This window comes from Morchella importuna, assembly GCF_003444635.1.
Source record: "Morchella importuna strain M04M26 chromosome Unknown Morimp01GS004, whole genome shotgun sequence".
NCBI lineage: Eukaryota > Fungi > Ascomycota > Pezizomycetes > Pezizales > Morchellaceae > Morchella > Morchella importuna.
Window position 1 is genome coordinate 1159333 of NW_025763401.1, and position 16757 is coordinate 1176089.

General features: G+C 44.8%; 6 protein-coding genes across 6 annotated transcripts; 4 read left to right on the forward strand and 2 right to left on the reverse strand.

Moving 5' to 3' along the window:
• Positions 1-266: 266 nt before the first annotated feature.
• On the reverse strand, positions 267-3483 carry LAJ45_02461 (uncharacterized protein; the record flags this gene model as incomplete). The annotated part of the gene is made up of 8 exons (XM_046112052.1): positions 267-300; positions 386-433; positions 510-802; positions 867-1082; positions 1159-1274; positions 1333-1446; positions 1513-1521; positions 2334-3483. 8 exons carry the CDS (start codon positions 3481-3483, stop codon positions 267-269), a joined length of 1980 nt encoding a protein of 659 aa, XP_045974952.1.
• A 1072-nt stretch (positions 3484-4555) lies between these two features.
• LAJ45_02462 (uncharacterized protein) lies at positions 4556-5321 on the reverse strand (the record flags this gene model as incomplete). The annotated part of the gene is made up of 5 exons (XM_046112053.1): positions 4556-4685; positions 4748-4749; positions 4811-4863; positions 4911-5047; positions 5104-5321. The coding sequence occupies 5 exons, from the start codon at positions 5319-5321 to the stop codon at positions 4556-4558; spliced, it is 540 nt and encodes a 179-aa protein (XP_045974953.1).
• Positions 5322-5888: 567 nt separating this feature from the next.
• On the forward strand, positions 5889-6183 carry LAJ45_02463 (uncharacterized protein; the record flags this gene model as incomplete). Its single annotated transcript, XM_046112054.1, has 2 exons — positions 5889-6079; positions 6150-6183. 2 exons carry the CDS (start codon positions 5889-5891, stop codon positions 6181-6183), a joined length of 225 nt encoding a protein of 74 aa, XP_045974954.1.
• Positions 6184-8075: 1892 nt separating this feature from the next.
• Positions 8076-8486, forward strand: LAJ45_02464 (uncharacterized protein; the record flags this gene model as incomplete). Its single annotated transcript, XM_046112055.1, has 4 exons — positions 8076-8117; positions 8167-8208; positions 8306-8311; positions 8367-8486. The coding sequence occupies 4 exons, from the start codon at positions 8076-8078 to the stop codon at positions 8484-8486; spliced, it is 210 nt and encodes a 69-aa protein (XP_045974955.1).
• A 384-nt stretch (positions 8487-8870) lies between these two features.
• Positions 8871-9794, forward strand: LAJ45_02465 (uncharacterized protein; the record flags this gene model as incomplete). The annotated part of the gene is made up of 4 exons (XM_046112056.1): positions 8871-9033; positions 9095-9331; positions 9388-9564; positions 9628-9794. 4 exons carry the CDS (start codon positions 8871-8873, stop codon positions 9792-9794), a joined length of 744 nt encoding a protein of 247 aa, XP_045974956.1.
• A 3768-nt stretch (positions 9795-13562) lies between these two features.
• On the forward strand, positions 13563-14954 carry LAJ45_02466 (uncharacterized protein; the record flags this gene model as incomplete). Its single annotated transcript, XM_046112057.1, has 3 exons — positions 13563-13583; positions 13640-13890; positions 13949-14954. 3 exons carry the CDS (start codon positions 13563-13565, stop codon positions 14952-14954), a joined length of 1278 nt encoding a protein of 425 aa, XP_045974957.1.
• Positions 14955-16757: the final 1803 nt, after the last annotated feature.

The window sequence follows — 16757 nt, forward strand, 5'->3', positions numbered from 1 at the left end:
TCAAAATTACTTGTGTGGGAAACTTCTGATGCAGATCGATGCCATTCAACCAATCACTCGAGCGATAATCCCTAGCCGGAGATAGCCAATTTTTCGAGCGGCGGCGGTAGTGTTGTTTTGTCCGTGCGTGGTAAATCAGCACTTCTATAATCCACGTGCAGCCTACAGCGCCACAGCTTATCGATATTACGAACACCAAGAATGCTTTCTTCCCCACAGGTTTTATTAAGGTATATAGACCGACACAGGTCTATACAAGGTGCTGATTAAATCCGTGCCTTAGGCTTGCCTACATCATTACTACAGCCCAGGCCAGAATCACACGCCCTTGTCAGTTCCCCATGTCTCCCAAATCTAAAATTGAATCCAGGGAATTTTTTATTACGCCGCAGTTGTCAAGTTGTCTTGGAGGTAGTTGACGATTTGTTTGTATCTGCACCGCCATGTGTATCAGAAAAACTATAATTTACCCATGTACTTGGCTCCCGGAAAGAAAGGATTATACTTACCCTCTCTCATACTCGCTGGCATTCTCGGGATCACTCAGATTGGCTCTGGCCGCCATCCATCCGTGGAACATCTTGGGGTATGTATCGACAACAGATCTGGTCTTGACAGCTTCGTTTGAGCTGTTTTTCAAGTTCTCTGCGCTCGCAGCAATCGCATCGGCAGGTTCATCCTTTGATGCGAGAATCATGTGGGGAATGGTGATCGCCTTGGCGTTCTCTGGGTCGACCATTGCCGGGTGGATCTGGATGGATGTTTTGAAAAGAGTGTTTTCCCCAGAAAGGAGAGCTGTAACCTGCAGTTTTACCAGCCCGTTAGAAAGATGTCCCAGTGCTAGTACTGCGCAATGAGCGGCGTACCTTTCCACCCCAGCAGTACCCGATGACGGCCATAGCCTCTATCGATTTGTACTCTTCTTTAAGTGCTGGCACGAACTTGAGGGTGTTTGCCTGGGCCTTGCTAAGATCTGCCTCATTACCGAAGAAGGCCCCGAGCTTTGCCTGCTTCTCGGGGGTGTCTGTGGGGAAAACTTTGATATCCATAGGTGAGCCGAAGAAGTAGTCGGGCATGACAACCTACATATCACCCTCAGTCCATTATCGCAGTGAGAGAAAGATACATAAAAAAATAAAAATCAAAGTTTGAACTTACAAGGTGGTTTCCGGCAGCCGCAATAATATCGGCACCCTGCTGGGTCTGTGGGTAGAACCCGAAGATATCAAAGATTACCAAAGCAGCGGTTTTGGCATTCTTGTCGCCGGTCACATCTGTGGTCCAATTCCTGTCAATACTATATTTAAGTTTACAAGAACTGTGGCGACTTACATGTCTTCAAGCCACCAATTTCAGAGTAGGTTCCCTTAGGGGTGTAATCCGAGGTGACGACAGGGGGGATGCTGCAGCAAGCTTTGGATGCCATGATGTTTGGTATGTGAGGGCCTATGTGCAGTTTGTTAGCCCGAGACAGATCCAATTGTTTATCCGAGCACGGTTTAGAGTACGCACAGAAGAACTCTTCAATTGATTGATGGTGCTAGTGATGATGGAGATGGAGATGGAGATGGAGATGGAGATGGAGATGGAGGCGGGATAGCAAATGCGGGGTAGTAATTATATCGTTATCCTTATGAGCACTATGGCAGGAATCGTCAACGCTAAAGAGTGCGGCAGTATTGTGATCCCTGAAATTTATCACTCCGAGTAACCGAGGAAACATCTTGAAAATTCTTGAAATTCAGCACCCCCGAGCGCTGGAGATTCCTTATCCCCGTATAAGTTCCTTATCTCCACCTGTATATGAACTTCATTTTTTCCGGGTGGTGCAGCATGTAAATACAATAAAGTATTTATATCTACACTGCGAGTTTAGGTTCGCTCTATGGGGAGTATTCACAATTGGCCACGGCAGGAGAAGAGGAGAAGAATCCATCGATTTGACTTTGCAATATATTGGGAAGCTGCCAACTTGTTCATTTAATTTGTTCACTACATCGATATTCCACTGCAATGCCATCATTAGTCGATTGGTTTTAATGCAAGTATTTACAATCGTCGGTCACTGACATTCGATAGTCTTACATGCAGGTGCCTCTATACCATGTTAATCGACTCATGAAGTATAGTTGCATCGCCAGTCATTGGCGGTACACTTAATCACGGATTCTCACTCATGATATTTTAGACAGCAATGAAAAAAGAAAGGCGTTAAGCTGCTACATAGCGAAAATTAAGTCATTAATAGGTATCTTACAATGAAATATTAGAAAAACGTTTGAAGCCCAAAGCCAGAAATAACCATTAAATCTTAGTCATCCCAATAGACTTACCCTCCACGATCGGCCTAGCCATGCTAATCATATACGTCCTCCCCTTCAACGCCCACGCAAATACACCCCATACCTTCCAGCCAAACAATATACCCGTACCCCTTCCGAACCATGGGCCAAGAGGAACAATCAAGGCGAGGTCATCTTTGTGCTTATACTCGTTGAAGGACGATTCATCCTTACCAGTAATTGCCGCTAGGACATTAGTAGAAACGGACTTATAATGCTCCGCGACAGCACCGATGCCACGGTTACCCCAGTGGGTGACATCGCCGAGAGCCCAAATGTTGGAGTGTGTGGGGGTCTTGAGGTATTTGTCGGTAACAATCCAGCCGGACCCATCAAGAAGGTCTTTGGGCATGAAGGAAGTGTTAGGCACGAGACCCCATGTGGCAATGTGGAGATCAGTCTCGATGGTCTCTCCAGTTGACAGAACCAATTCAGTGACATCGCCCTTCTTGGTCTCGGAGGTAACTTTGACGTTGTTTCTAACCTCAACCCCCATCTTTGTAAGATGGCCTTCTGCGGCCTTTCCAACACTTGGGGGAGCTGCTGGGAGAAGTCCGGACGCGGAAGAGAGAAGGGTAACATGCTTTCCGGACTTGTGGTATTTTGACCCAATTTCTCCCGCGAGCTCACAACCCGTTGCACCGGCACCAGAAATCACGATACGGTTTGCTGCAGCAATCTTGTCTCTTGTACTCCCAAGAGCAGCCCTGGTGGCGACATCTGTTCCCGAGCCGGCGGCTTTGAAGGCCCAGTCTCCACCTGCGGTGGAGGAACCAGTAGCAACGATGAGATGCAGGTACTCAATGTTCACCTGCTTCACGTCCATAGACTCGTTAATGGTTTGGACGGTGACTGTGTTGGTTTCTGGGCTTGTGGACACGGCCTTTCCTTGAACGAAGGTGAAGCGCCCGCTGGGGTATTTTTCAAATGCGGGGAGGATGGGGATGAAAAGATCATCCTTGCCCTTGCCGAGGAGTTCAGGGTCAACAATGGCACGGGGGGCGGCGATGTTCCAGTATAGATGGGTGGATGGAGAGACGAGCGTGATGGTGTATTCTTCGGGGAGGTGCTTGATGAGGTAGTGGGTCATGGGGAGACCCGCGAAGGAGGCGCCGAGAACGACAATGTTTTTTGAAGTCATTTTGAGACTGGTGATCCGAGGTAACCGAGGGAGAAGATCGAAGATGCAATTGAGGCGAGTGAATGAATATCTCTAGCTTGGGGTGTGTGTGGTGAAAATGATGATAATGGTGAGAAAGGGGAGTCACGCAATATATATAAGTACGTGGGATATTTAGAAAATATTGAATCATTTCTTTCTTCAGAAGTTCAGGGCTCTCTGCCGCTGTCCCATCACGCTACGCACATGCGTCTCGGTATCTGCCATTTAGACTTGGCTGAGCTGGCGGCGGCGCGGGATGTTCCTGGGCCGGCCGCCGACACTGGGCAGGGCTGTAGCCAATTAAATTGGTAAGATAGAAGGAGGGAGAGGAGGGAAGGATCCTCAAGTCGGGGTGAAAATTCCCCGGTCCTTTACAAATTATTCGCAATCAAAAAAAACCCAGCATCATCAATCATCTGCGACGGTATGTATCGAGACGAGAAAAAGCTTGTCGGCCGGGAAATCCACTAGGGTCACGTGAAAGACCCTGACACACGTGAAGAGAAGATTATCCCGCCCGAGAGATTAGCGCAGGGTCCGCATGGTGGAGCGTGCACGGCTAGACTAGGCCGTAACAGGCTTAGATGACATAGCCTCACTCGACTACATCAGTTCACAGAACTCTCAACACAGGCTGCCGCCCCCCCCCGCTTGACCAGAAATCATACTCTGAATAAACACTCAATTGAAAATTATAAATTATAAATACAAACACGTAGACCGTCGCTTAATCGCGACTCCACAACCACTCCCTCACGGTCGCTCTCTCTCAATCCCATTCGCTCCGACTCTGTCACGTCAACACGATAAAACAAATCTCACGATAATTAGTACAATTAGGCTGCCGCCCCCCCGCTCAAGATAGCTTTACTTCCTTTTTGCCGACTCATACTCTGAATTAAATTCGACTCCGAATGGAACATTGGAGTATAAGAACTAATTATTTCTACCTAACGCCGTACCCTTCTAAACGTAATGCAAACCATAAAACTCCCCGAGCATACAAACACATGTAGAGAAAGACTAAGACACATCAAGCATCTTCTCCGAATCATGTATCCATCGTAATACCTAACGACATGAAATAACGCCTGTGTACACGAGAACAATGCCCTTTTTTTTTATCGATCTTTTCGACATCGACTGTCCCAGAAACAACTTGTGCCGTTGCCAATTGAAGCCTATCTCTTACTAACAAGTCAAGACCAGCAAGAGTAACATAAAGGGATTTGCTCCTCCTGACCTCTACTGATCAAACCGTAATCAAGCCAATATGCTTCATCAATCTCTTTCTGCGGGTGTCCACCGCTCCGTTGGTAGGCAAGGTCAAAGAATTAAGAAGAGTGTCAATCATTGCCCCTACCACCCGTTAGATTAAATCGTTTTCAGCAATTTGGGGTACTTGCCATTAAGTGTCTTGATTTCTTCGCTTGTCTGAGGAAAGTTTTGGATGAGCTGGCCACCCAGATCGTACAACGGTTCCAGTGGTGTGTCGGCACGAGTGACAGAGGAATTGATCAATCGTGCAAAGTTGTTTCGATCGCTGAGCCCTTCGGTATGAGTTACTTAGTCCTCAAGCAGTTGAGTACCTCAACATACGAGCGTAAGATATCCTGCCGGATTTGCTGTTGCCCCTGTTGCAGATTTTGTTGCCCCTGTTGCAGATTTTGTAGTCCCTGTTGCATCTCCTGCAACATTTGGTGAATCTGTTGTATTTGTTCTGCAAGATTCACAACGGGCAAATTTGGCAGCAAGGCAATTTCGTTGGAAGCAGTTGCAAACGCAGCTGAAAGATTTTGGAAATTAGGCTGAGCCATTGTTAATGGAATGGAGTGTTGCAATAACAACACGTAGTGAATTGAAGTGAAGTAGACGGTGGAGTTCGTTGAACGGGGTTGTTGTAATGGAGATAGAAGGCCCAAGCCTTTCGTTTTAAGCGCCCCAGCCGTATTACCCTGCCGCGTCACCGCTTTGGGCCCATGTGCTTGGCATTATGGACAGTGGCGAGTGTCCAGGTGGCAAATACACCAAAAAGGATACAAACCTTTTTGCGGGGGGACACACTATCTGGCGAAGTCTGGTCCGATAAGCAGTCAGTCTAAGGGGGAATCATACCCCTACTAACCATAATCATTTGGCGTGTCGTACAAACTCCACGCGCCCGACCTGGGCTCGCTCGACTCGTTCCCGGTATCTGGAACAAGCAGCTCAAAAAGTCGGTACTTTTAGAGTTTTATGCATGCTGTAATTATACGTGAGCACATGTAGGTAGGTACTTTACCTAGTTCAATTCGCAATACTTACCTGCTTAGCACGTTTATGCTTGGGTACTTCACATATATTCATTTTCTTTTGATGTTCCCCTGTGGGGTTTCCCCCGCCCGATGCCACTTCTGTCTCTCCACCTTGACCTCCACGCTGACCTCCACCACCGTCTTCTCCTTCCCCATCTCACCTTCCGTCGTTATATCCATGCGAAAGATAAATACATATACAATACGCCTACATCAGCGCCCGAGGCTAACATTATCAAGATAAGAGGTCAATATGAGCAACCTCACAAATTGTTTTCAGAGTGAGTAGAAACATTCAGGACAGCTTGATAGTTTACCAACTGCCCATCTAACCATATTCTGGGTTATTAGGATATTGACACCCCTGCATGATGGATCTCAGTAGCTCATGAATCCAACAATCTTGAGCTCGCGACAAAGTCTAGTCAGCATAATAGAGACATTCAGTCAGAGGGCAACGATAAATGTTACTTTAAATTCTCCTTCCCCTCACGATTATTCAATTCGAAGAGCAAATCTTTAAGCGTATGTTGATAAAATAAGACACACGAAGCAAAATGTCTTAAAGCATAGTGTGCGTACCAGAGTTTATCCGGGCTGGCTATCTCCTCGAACTTCAGAAACTGAAGATCAGTCGAGTCGGTTTGCAGCACAAAATCTATCAAATCTGCTGCAACACGGGGGTTATGTAGTTGTCGTTCTTATCCTTCAGCTGATCAGTTAAAGTTTGTGTGACCTATACGGCACTATATTAAGCATGCCTGGGCCATTTGTCCCGACAGTTTTAGGCGGGCCGGGCTCCCGTTTCACGGTAATCTTGGAATCTCGATACACTAAACTACCACAACGCACCTCAGATGTGGGGAATCGACAACAAAGCCTTATTACTAATCGATGTTCTAGAATTCTCAGGCTGATGCTAGTTAGATGTAGGTAGGTACTTGCGGACTTTCGGTCATAGTCAGTCACTCCATCTCGGCGGTTTGGTATGCGAGCCCGTGCGTCGCTCGCTCGATTCTGGCCGACTATTCTCGTTTTATATCCACTCTTATAATTATAAGCTTCAAATAATAATCATCATTTCGACAGCACATTTTCGGAGTCGGAACTATTGATGCCGAATCACTGGGGCGTGGTGTTTCGGGAATACTTCTGCCATACAGGGCCGGGTACCGGTTCCACCAATATATTGGTCGCTTTTTATTGGTCTATAGAGTTGACCGGGCATATCGGAAGTTTGCTAAACCTTGTTCAATACTCAAATAAGGTTGTCGCTTCTTTGAGTTTCCCTGGGATAAGATCAAACTAACCCATAGGGGAAATGATTTGACTCCAAGAATTCGAGCAGGGTATGAAATATGGTGGAAGAAGCTCCGTATGGATAGTATGTCAACCCTTGGGCACGCCTTTTATTTTTCTTCATCAAACAGAAAAAAAGGTGTCTATCTTAGCGGCATCGTTGCTGCCCATATATTACTGTGAAACTCTTCGGCAGAGATGGTGTGGGAGAGCTTGAAATCCTACTCCTACGGCGCTTCTTTCACCATATATAGGGAGATAAAGATGGAAATTTGTGTATTGTGGGTCGAGTGTTTGTGGATATGGTGCGCACCACGATAAAGGTGACACATTGGGACGACATTTCAAAAGCCTAAGGCTTTTCAACGAAAAATGTTAAAAGAAATGTAGAAAAATAGAACTCTAGTACAAAAGCTAAATATTAGTTCTATTTTTCTCGATTTTTAATATCTATCTTGGATAAAAAGCCTTAGGCTTTTGAAATTGCGGATTTTTGTATGTAAAATGCGCCAAGCATTCACAGAATGGAACAGGCTTGGCAGGAGGTAGACAACAACATTCCAAATATGCAGGCCAATATTGTAGATAATAAATCGTTATTTTAGGGAAGAATATTTGACTAGGCTCAGAATATATAGAAAATTTAAAACCAATTTTTTCTAAATATTCATAGGCTAGTCAATTATTCTGCCCTAAAATAACGATTTATTATCTACAATATTTGGGTAATTCCTGCCAAGCCTGTTCCACCCGCCAAACCTGACTTGTCACCTTTATGATGGTGCGCACCATATATTGCGGATTATTGGAATTCTATGAATAGACACAGCTCTTCATGGCCAGCTGTAATGACAAGCCTTATGAAAGAACAATACCCCCGCCACTGCATTATGAATATACCACATCTATTAAGGAGTAGTAACGATGACTGCGTAAATTCCGGGACCTTGAGCCATATGATATTGGTTGAAGTGGGTAATGCTTCGGGCACTAGGTGCAATCACCGACAGGACCGCACCCGTAAGAGCCTTGAGTATATGGTGTGTTAACTAGGTGCTGATGCTTCTAGATATCTCAAATAACCGAATGTTACACGCGGACTATGGACTCGGTACCTTTTGTGGCCGTTGACCGTTAAGACGCCCTGCAGATGACAGCTCCACTTTGCACTCGCCGCCTCCCCCACTCCTTAAAGTCTAAATACACAGCATGAGGTATGTAGACCCTGGTGATGCCAACACTTGGCGGCTCTGAAATAAAGTATTGCAGGGGGGAAAGATCATTGAATCCTTGCACCGGCTGCTTATTCCCCACAAACGTGCTCATAAAAGGTCTTGGGGTGGCTTGGACAGGCGGGGAAATGTCCGAAGTATTGGTAACTATATGTGACTTCGTGCCTTTATGGCGGTGTTGGTGGTGATAGTGGAGCCATACCAGAGGAAATATGCTCATCAGTACTTACACAATTAATTGCGAGCACTGACCACCTCTGGACACCTCACGATGCTCCGATATTGTAGACAGTACGGTCCGGTATGTGTACTATTCGGTATAATTGAGAGCGAATCGATGAATCAAGTGAACTGTAGTCACTATCTTCAAGGTTTCCGAGAATTGCAGACCCATCAACTCCAGACCAACACCTTATTCATGGTTTCCAGGGTTTAGAATCGACCTGTATAAAGCCTTTGGGATTTCCACCTGTTTCAATCTCTCATCACCACTCACTGCCACCAAAGTCTTCTCGATCATATCTACTCGTCTCTGCCCAATATGAAGTTTCTTGCCAGTTCTGTTGCTGTTGCCGGTCTTGTGACATATGTCTCTGCCGCTGCCACCACTGTCTTCCCCAGCGCAGCAAGCTCTACTACACTCTCTTCTCCGATCTCGGTTTCTGGAACCTACGATGGTGGCATGAAGCGTTTCAACAGAAACAGTGAGTAGCGTCCAGCTCAGAAATCAAAGGGTGGGTTTTAACTGAATGAATCTTTCTCCAGATGGTTGCAATGAGGGCGAGGGTGGTGACGACGATGCCGTCTTTATCCTTTCGAGCGGAGCCACTCTCAAGAACGTCATTATCGGATCTGCTCAAACTGAGGGTGTTCACTGCCTTGGTCCTTGCACAATTCAGAACGTGTGGTGGGAGGATGTCTGTGAAGACGCCTTGAGCATTAAACAGACCTCTGGTACTTCGTACGTCATTGGTGGTGGAGCCAGACACGCTTCCGACAAAGGTATGGCGATTGCCCCATTTCCTGCGGTGCATTCACACGGGACTGATAGTTTGCAGTTATCCAGCACAATGGTGGTGGTACTGTCAATGTTAAGGACTTCTTCGTTGAGGACTTTGGAAAGCTTTACCGCTCGTGCGGAAACTGCGGGACCCAGTACAAGCGCACCTTTATCGCCTCTGGTGTTGTTGCTGTTGATGGAGGTACTCTTGCTGGGATCAACACCAACTATGGCGGTGAGTTATCTTCTGGACCCCGTTTTCCCCCTTGTAGGCAGAATGGCTGATGGGGTTGGATAGATACCGCCACGATCTCCAGCACCTGCACCTCTGAGGTCACTGATATCTGTCAGCGCTACACTGGTAATGATGATGGTGATGAGCCTGTCAAGACTGGTGCTGGGAATGACGGAACTTACTGCAAGTACGATTCTACTGTCACTAGACGTAGCACTTGCTATGCTTAGATCGTTGCCGTGGTAAGGGTTTAGTATTGAGAATTTGGATAGTCGTTTATTTGGTAGCTAAATACATGTATTGAGGGATTTACATATCCGTTCGCATCAATGGAGGCAGAAATAACAAAAGTTAGCACTCATGCATGTGTGGGATACTATAATTAAATCAATCAATACATATAAATTTGCATTGGGATGGCGAAGTCGAGTGATATATCGTGAATCAGATATCATCCATCGCACGGGCCCTGGAATTCGTAACACCGGCCACATGGAAGTTGTGTCGTATGGCAAACATTATTCGCCCTTCCACCCGGCAATAGTCAGTGCTGAAACAAAAACTTTCTTCCTTTTCTTCTTCGTCAACAACGCCACCATATTTGGTAGCGACTCTTTGCGTTACCGCGGAATGAAGGGGAGCCCGACAACTGTCACTCGGGGACTCTCTTCCATGAAAGGGAGTGAGAGGCCCACGCGAACCGACGCCTATACTCAGGTGTAGTAATAAGAACTAGAATATGCAAGTGAAGAGACAGGGATTATTTGTATGGAGTGGCACCGCTCTGCCATACAAATAACCTCATTGCATATTCTAGTTCTAACCCTCATACCCGCGTAGTAGAGTGCCGTACCATGCAGCCACGCCGCGTTTCAGCAGAAACATACATGCGGGGTCCCGGTTTCTTACCCGGTCATTGATTCAATTCAGCTTGATCATGTACTATCGTTCACGGGGTATTGACGGGCACGAACAAACCACAAAAGAGATAGCCAAGCCAAGTTTTGCATGCCTGCAATCCGTCAACACCCTGCAAGGCCCTTAGAAGAATCGTTAATCCAGTACATACCAGTGACTCTAGGTACAAAATGCTCAATAAAATAAGTGCGCCGTAAGGGACTCGAACCCTTCCCAGTTGCTCACAATTTAATGGAAGGCAACTATGCTACCCCTGCACCAACGGCGCATTAGGCGAATTATCTTTCAAAGGACTATATTCACTCAGCAAATAATTCCGTGGTTAAGAGTTAATCTACAAGTTTAATGGGGTCATGCTACTCTACATTATTACTGGTACTTCGTACCTTAGTGCCGAGACTTGTATGTAAATGTAGGTACGCAAGATGTGAAGGAAGCCTCAGGCAAGGGTATCCGCGAGCGCTAGAATAAAGTGCTGTTTGACGGGTAATAATGCTCCATAAATTGCAAAGATTCATCAAGCTTTGCCAGAATCGGGGCTGAGATATTCAATTTTATACGTAAGAAAAAGGTGTACTGGGGTGTGTGGGAATGGGTGTGCCCTAGCTATAGGTACATGTAAGTATATTCTAGGTAAGCAGAAGCCGATCTTGGTGGAGCCTTTGATGAAGTATCTGATTGAGAATAAATGTATTTACCATTCTTCTCTTGTCAGAATTGGAAGTCAGCCAAAAAAAAAAAGAAAAAAAGAAAAAGAAAGCTGCCTAGAGATTTCACTTGATTATTTAGCGAAATCGGTCGAATGCGTGTCTATGACTCGCTCGATTCGAGAACTGCAGTGCTAGTGGATTTGGACCGTTAGATGTACCAGAAAGTTGATCAAAAGAAACCAGTAGATAATTAACATGAGATTTGAACATGGCATCCCCGGGCTCAAGATACTCGCGTGTAGCATAAAGAACCAGAAAACGCGTGACGGAGTAGGGACTTTTTCTATGGAGTTGCGCTGATCTGCCATACAAAATACTCATTTTGCATTTTCTGGTTCTTTCCCCTACACGCGAGTATTTCCCCCACCAGTTGATATGTTCGATACGTAAAGATTCTGTCTCAGCTTAGCTAGAGTATTTCGGAATAGCCTAATACGCCAATAGGTTCTGGGGGAGTCCATATGCACCACCCGCGGCTAGAGTACATCGAGCAGTGTTCGTGGCGTGCATCAACACCTTCATTGTTCCTAGTGGCTGTGTTTTTCTTTTGTTGCTTCTTTCAGACGTGCCAAATCGTTAATACGAGGGACCTTTCGTGCTATCGTGTTAGTCCTGCTGCCTAGAGCTGTTAAGATAAACCTCTTGATCTCGTATGGAATTAACATTATCTTCTTAGCCGCTTCATATGATCATCTATCAGCTTCTCGGAATTGATTGGCATGTATGACATAGAGTACCTATTGTAGAGGAAGCAAGGCCACAGATAGTCTATTCCACTCTAGGTACTTAGAAACAGTGCTTTTTGATCAAAAGCTTTTGATTCGTCTCGCATCTAATCATTCACCCACCTAGGTGCTGTATGAATTTGGGTTTTAGAAGTAAGCTCAGAAAAACATAGCCAATGTGCATGTACTTATGTGTCTCCGCAAAGCGACGTGGAGTTTTATACTGTGCGTCTGCGGCAATACAGACATCAGCGCTTGCGCGATGGCCTAGGCTCATTCTAGGTGCCTCATCGGATTATCCAGCGCGTGCAGGGCTGCATATAGATTGGTAATCAATTGACTGAGCATGAGCTTCCGTCTATCACGCGGGTAAAATAGCTTGGGATAAAGGAATTAACAAAGAAGTAAATCGGGATATACCTTAGATACTCTATTCATGCCTAGAATATATACCCGTAGCTTTATAGCGTTTCCGAACACGACCAATATTGCATGACATACAAAAAGGTGGATTTGGCGCTTTTTCGTATGTCATGCAATATTGGTCGTGTTCGGAAACGCTATAAAGCTACGAGTACATGTAGCTTGCATCTAGCTATCGAATTCGAGTTGTTGATCATGGGAGGGTGAAGTTAGCGTACTTCGCGAGATCGGGCTAAGATCCTTGTACGCTGGAGTTCAATTAGAGTTTAACCCTTTTTTGAACAACTTAGTTCCCCTCTTGTTATTTACTCGTCTATTCATAGCGTTTCCGAACACGACCAATATTGCATAACATACAAAAATGTGGATTTGGTGCTTTTTTGTATGGTATGCAATAGCAGTCATGTTCGGAAACATCATGAAATCAGTAGTACGGCCTCTAGTTTAGTAAAGAGCCGGGGTGTATATATCTTCGCCGATTGTTCGGGTACTCTAACTCTAAGACTGTGGATTGAGGGCTTTCTAGGCTTCTACTTCATGTAAAGCCAGGATAGTAAAGATAGACAAGAAAAAAAATTTCTCTTTCTTTTTCACCACTCTCATACAACCGCGGATGGTGGCAGCCTTCAGCCTGGCTGGGTTTATTGGGCTCCACGTCGCGAGAGCTAGAGCAGACACCCTAACCGTGCAAAGTAATTTCTTTTGCCAGCACCTAGACAGGGAGTGGGGCTGATCCGCCTTGACAGATAAAACAATGGTGGAGAAACAAGGCCTAGGATAGGCTCCCCATGGCAGCTTCTAGCGCAGGACAGCTAAAGTTCGCATATTACTCTTGGTCTCAATTTGTTTAATAGTTAGCCAAGTGTACGTAGGTATATATACTCAACAACCCACCACCCAGTTAATCCTCCTTTTTGCAGCACTCTCCGCAGCTAACTGAAATTTTCGGTGCATTCTTCTACTCAGAAGATTAATCCCACACAAACCAAACTCCTCTGCTGAACTATCTATGGACCACCACAGCCTACTAAGCAGTCAAACTCCACCGCCGAACTTAGGGGCCACGACATATACCAATTCTGTAACTGAGGCAGACCAAGAGACGGCTAGAAACAATGAGAGACGAAATTTCTCTGGTTTCTCTAGTATGTCTGGCAAGGGTCCCGAGCCAGCCATAACAGGACCATTGGGTGGTTTGATACACCAGAGTACTAAAAAGACAATGGATTTGGATGAATACTTTGTACGTTACTTCCTTCGTAATTCTAAAATATCGGCGAGTGCTGACTAAAGCTGTAGACCGGCCCGATAGATCCAATGCGGCATTCGAAATACCCGCGTTTCATGAGGATGCACGGCTCTATCATGCCAATGATGATTCTACCGATGACTTTTGTCTTTATTTGGTCTACTGTGGTGACAGTAATTAGTCAAAGGGTATATTCGCTTCAGGTCGACTCTGTGCTTCTTACAGTGTTGGGTTTTGTCGTTGGTTTGTCCCTGTCATTCAGGTCGTCGACAGCATATGAGCGCTATATAGAAGGAAGAAAGTAAGCACCAGAAACCTTGGCATTGCTATGAGGGAAATGATACTTATGCATCTTTAAGGTTCTGGCAGCAACTTATCCTCCATTCTCGCAACATGGCCCGTGTAATTTGGGTTCATGGTAAGGAGCGCCCGGGCGAGGAAGGCAAGGAAGACCTTCTCGCAAAATTGACTGCAATCAATCTTATCCTCGCCTTTGCCCAAGCAGTAAAGCACAAGCTCCGTTACGAGGTCGAATACGATTACGAGGATTTAAAGCCCTTAATCGATAACATTTCCACATACGCTAAAGCGGCAAATTCCACTGACACATGCCCAACAAAGCATAATAAAGTTTTCCGAAAGATCAAAACATGGGGTGCCTCTCTCGGTATCACCTTTCTCATAAGCAACCCACGGAAAGCGGTGAAGAAAGCGGCAAGCGCAGGAAAACACCATGGGAATCTTCCTTTTGAGATCATGACACATATTGGGTCTTACCTCGACCACATCATCGGCAATACATTGCTTGTGAGTTCCTGTTGGCATTCGCAAGTAAGCGGAAGCCAATTGAGTATGCTGGATGCATATGGAGGTTGCGAGAGGGTCCTTCAGACACCTTTGCCGCTTGCGTATTCAATCGCCATCTCACAGATCACGTGGCTGTATGTCTTGATGTTGCCGTTCCAGCTGTTCCCAAAACTTGGATGGGTTGCTATTCCAGGGACCCTTGTAGCTGCGTATATCATCCTTGGTATTGCGGCTATTGGCCTAGAGGTTGAGAATCCGTTTGGTACAGATGTGAATGATCTTGATCTTGACCGATACTGTGATGGACTCAGGATGGACTTGAATATACTCACTTCCATGCCTTCACCAAATTGCGATAGTTGGATTAAGAGTGAAAATAACAAGCCACTGTCACCGTACTCAGTCGGAGGATACGACAGTTGGAAGAACAGGAGCATGAAAGATATCAGAAACGCTCTTGCACATAAGGTGAATCATCAGTCCGTACTGTTGATGAACAAAGCGATGGAAAGGAATAGTTCACAAAGAGTGGAAACAGAGTTAAAGACGGGAGTTTAGGCCTGGTTTGAACTTTTTATTTTATTTCTTATTGAAAGTCTAAAGGCGCATTGCATCTATGGTTTATGGTATTAGATATGCATATTTCTCTCGTTGGCACTCATGTTTCTTATATATAGCGCCGCAGCTTACTACATTAGCCTTTATTTTTTTGTATTTTTTTATTCCTGGTAATATAATGCATTACGTGTGTTGTTTAACTCTACAGATCTAAGGACGTCGATCTAGTTTACCATAAGTTTAATTTACCGCCTTTTCTTCTTTAAAACCCTCAACCATGTATACGATTAAAGGATAATGAAGTATTTGTAAAATGAGTCGGATATAACCTGTTAAATTTCATATGGTATTTGAACAATAATCTCTGTAACTATGCCTGTTTTTGTTAATACAGCTTTTTTTTTTAATTCATTAATTGCATGCAGCATTACGGCCATGACAATTTGTTAATAAAAATTCATAATTAGGGCCATAGTGTTGTGGAGGAGACGAGTATTAGAATTTTAGCTGTTTGGCAGGTTTGCTGTTGAAGAGTTTCAAGAACATACTGTTTTAAGGGTGTATTTAAGAATGTAGAAGAGAAGGTGCGCTTGAAATAGGTTTCCCCATGTAAAGAACTGGAGTGGCCCGATTCTATTAAGGAATTAGCTGCGCTCCTTTAACAAACTCCAACCTGATAATTCCCTTTTGTACTTTTACTTGAAAGCAAGTAACGGAAAATGGCAAAGGGGAGTGCTTGGGGCACCGAAGAAAAATTTGAAAATGAAGGCTGCAAGCAAGGGGCTCAATTTGTAGGTACAGACCGTTACCATCGAAAGTTCTTACCTACCGGCTCGGGTACATGCACCTATAATTCCGGCTAACTGAAGAATAGCGATAAAAACCTCCATTTCCTCAGTTGTAGGTAAAGTACATGTAGTTTCCGGAACGTATTTTCGACCTAGTGAAGGTTCCGAAAAACGGGTTTGAGATAGTGAACGGTAGTGGTTACTTTGCAGAGGTAGTACATACATACGTATATATATATTGTACCTATAATCCGTGTCACTTCTTGGCGTGAGTATGAGCAGCATGCGCAGAGATGAATCCGCAGATGACGAGCACGGCTTTAAAGCTTTGGATACATGTACCAAGAGGCTTATGGGGTCGGGGCTGGGTTTGGGTAGGGGGACTGGGGACCTGGCCTGACTGGTTTCACTACATGATGATGACAATGAATATAGATTATAATAGCACCAGAGCCACTTAGCTAGCAAGCGCCCCTCTATTTATATGACGCCTGTATATACACAAATACGTATGTATAGTAAAGGTCAGGTTTATTAAATAGTTTTTCATATAGAGTACTCGAGTACATGATCAGATGTTTGACACGTATTATGATTCCGTGCCGCTGATTCGATCGCAAATTCGTTGATACGTGTTCTCCCTACATACCGATCAGGCAAAAGGTCTTGTTGTAGTTGTGGATATGATCAGTAGACGTATGTACTGAAGAAAAATCAAAAGGATTTGTAAACTAATTAAGTACGTACATGCACTGAAATTGATTATAAAATAATCAAAGATCTTACATATACCACGGGTCTTAGCTTTAAGGCGCAGCTAATACCATATCTCTTTTTTTGATTATTCTTAACCCATTTTCTTAAAGTACTACATGTAGTACTAGTTCCTGCTACTGTAGCTAGCTGTAACACGAATTTTGATAATTCGGATATTACAATCACTTTTCTGGACCGGTAATACTTGATTTAATTAACAATATGTACTTCACATGCAATGTATATAATTTAGATCTAC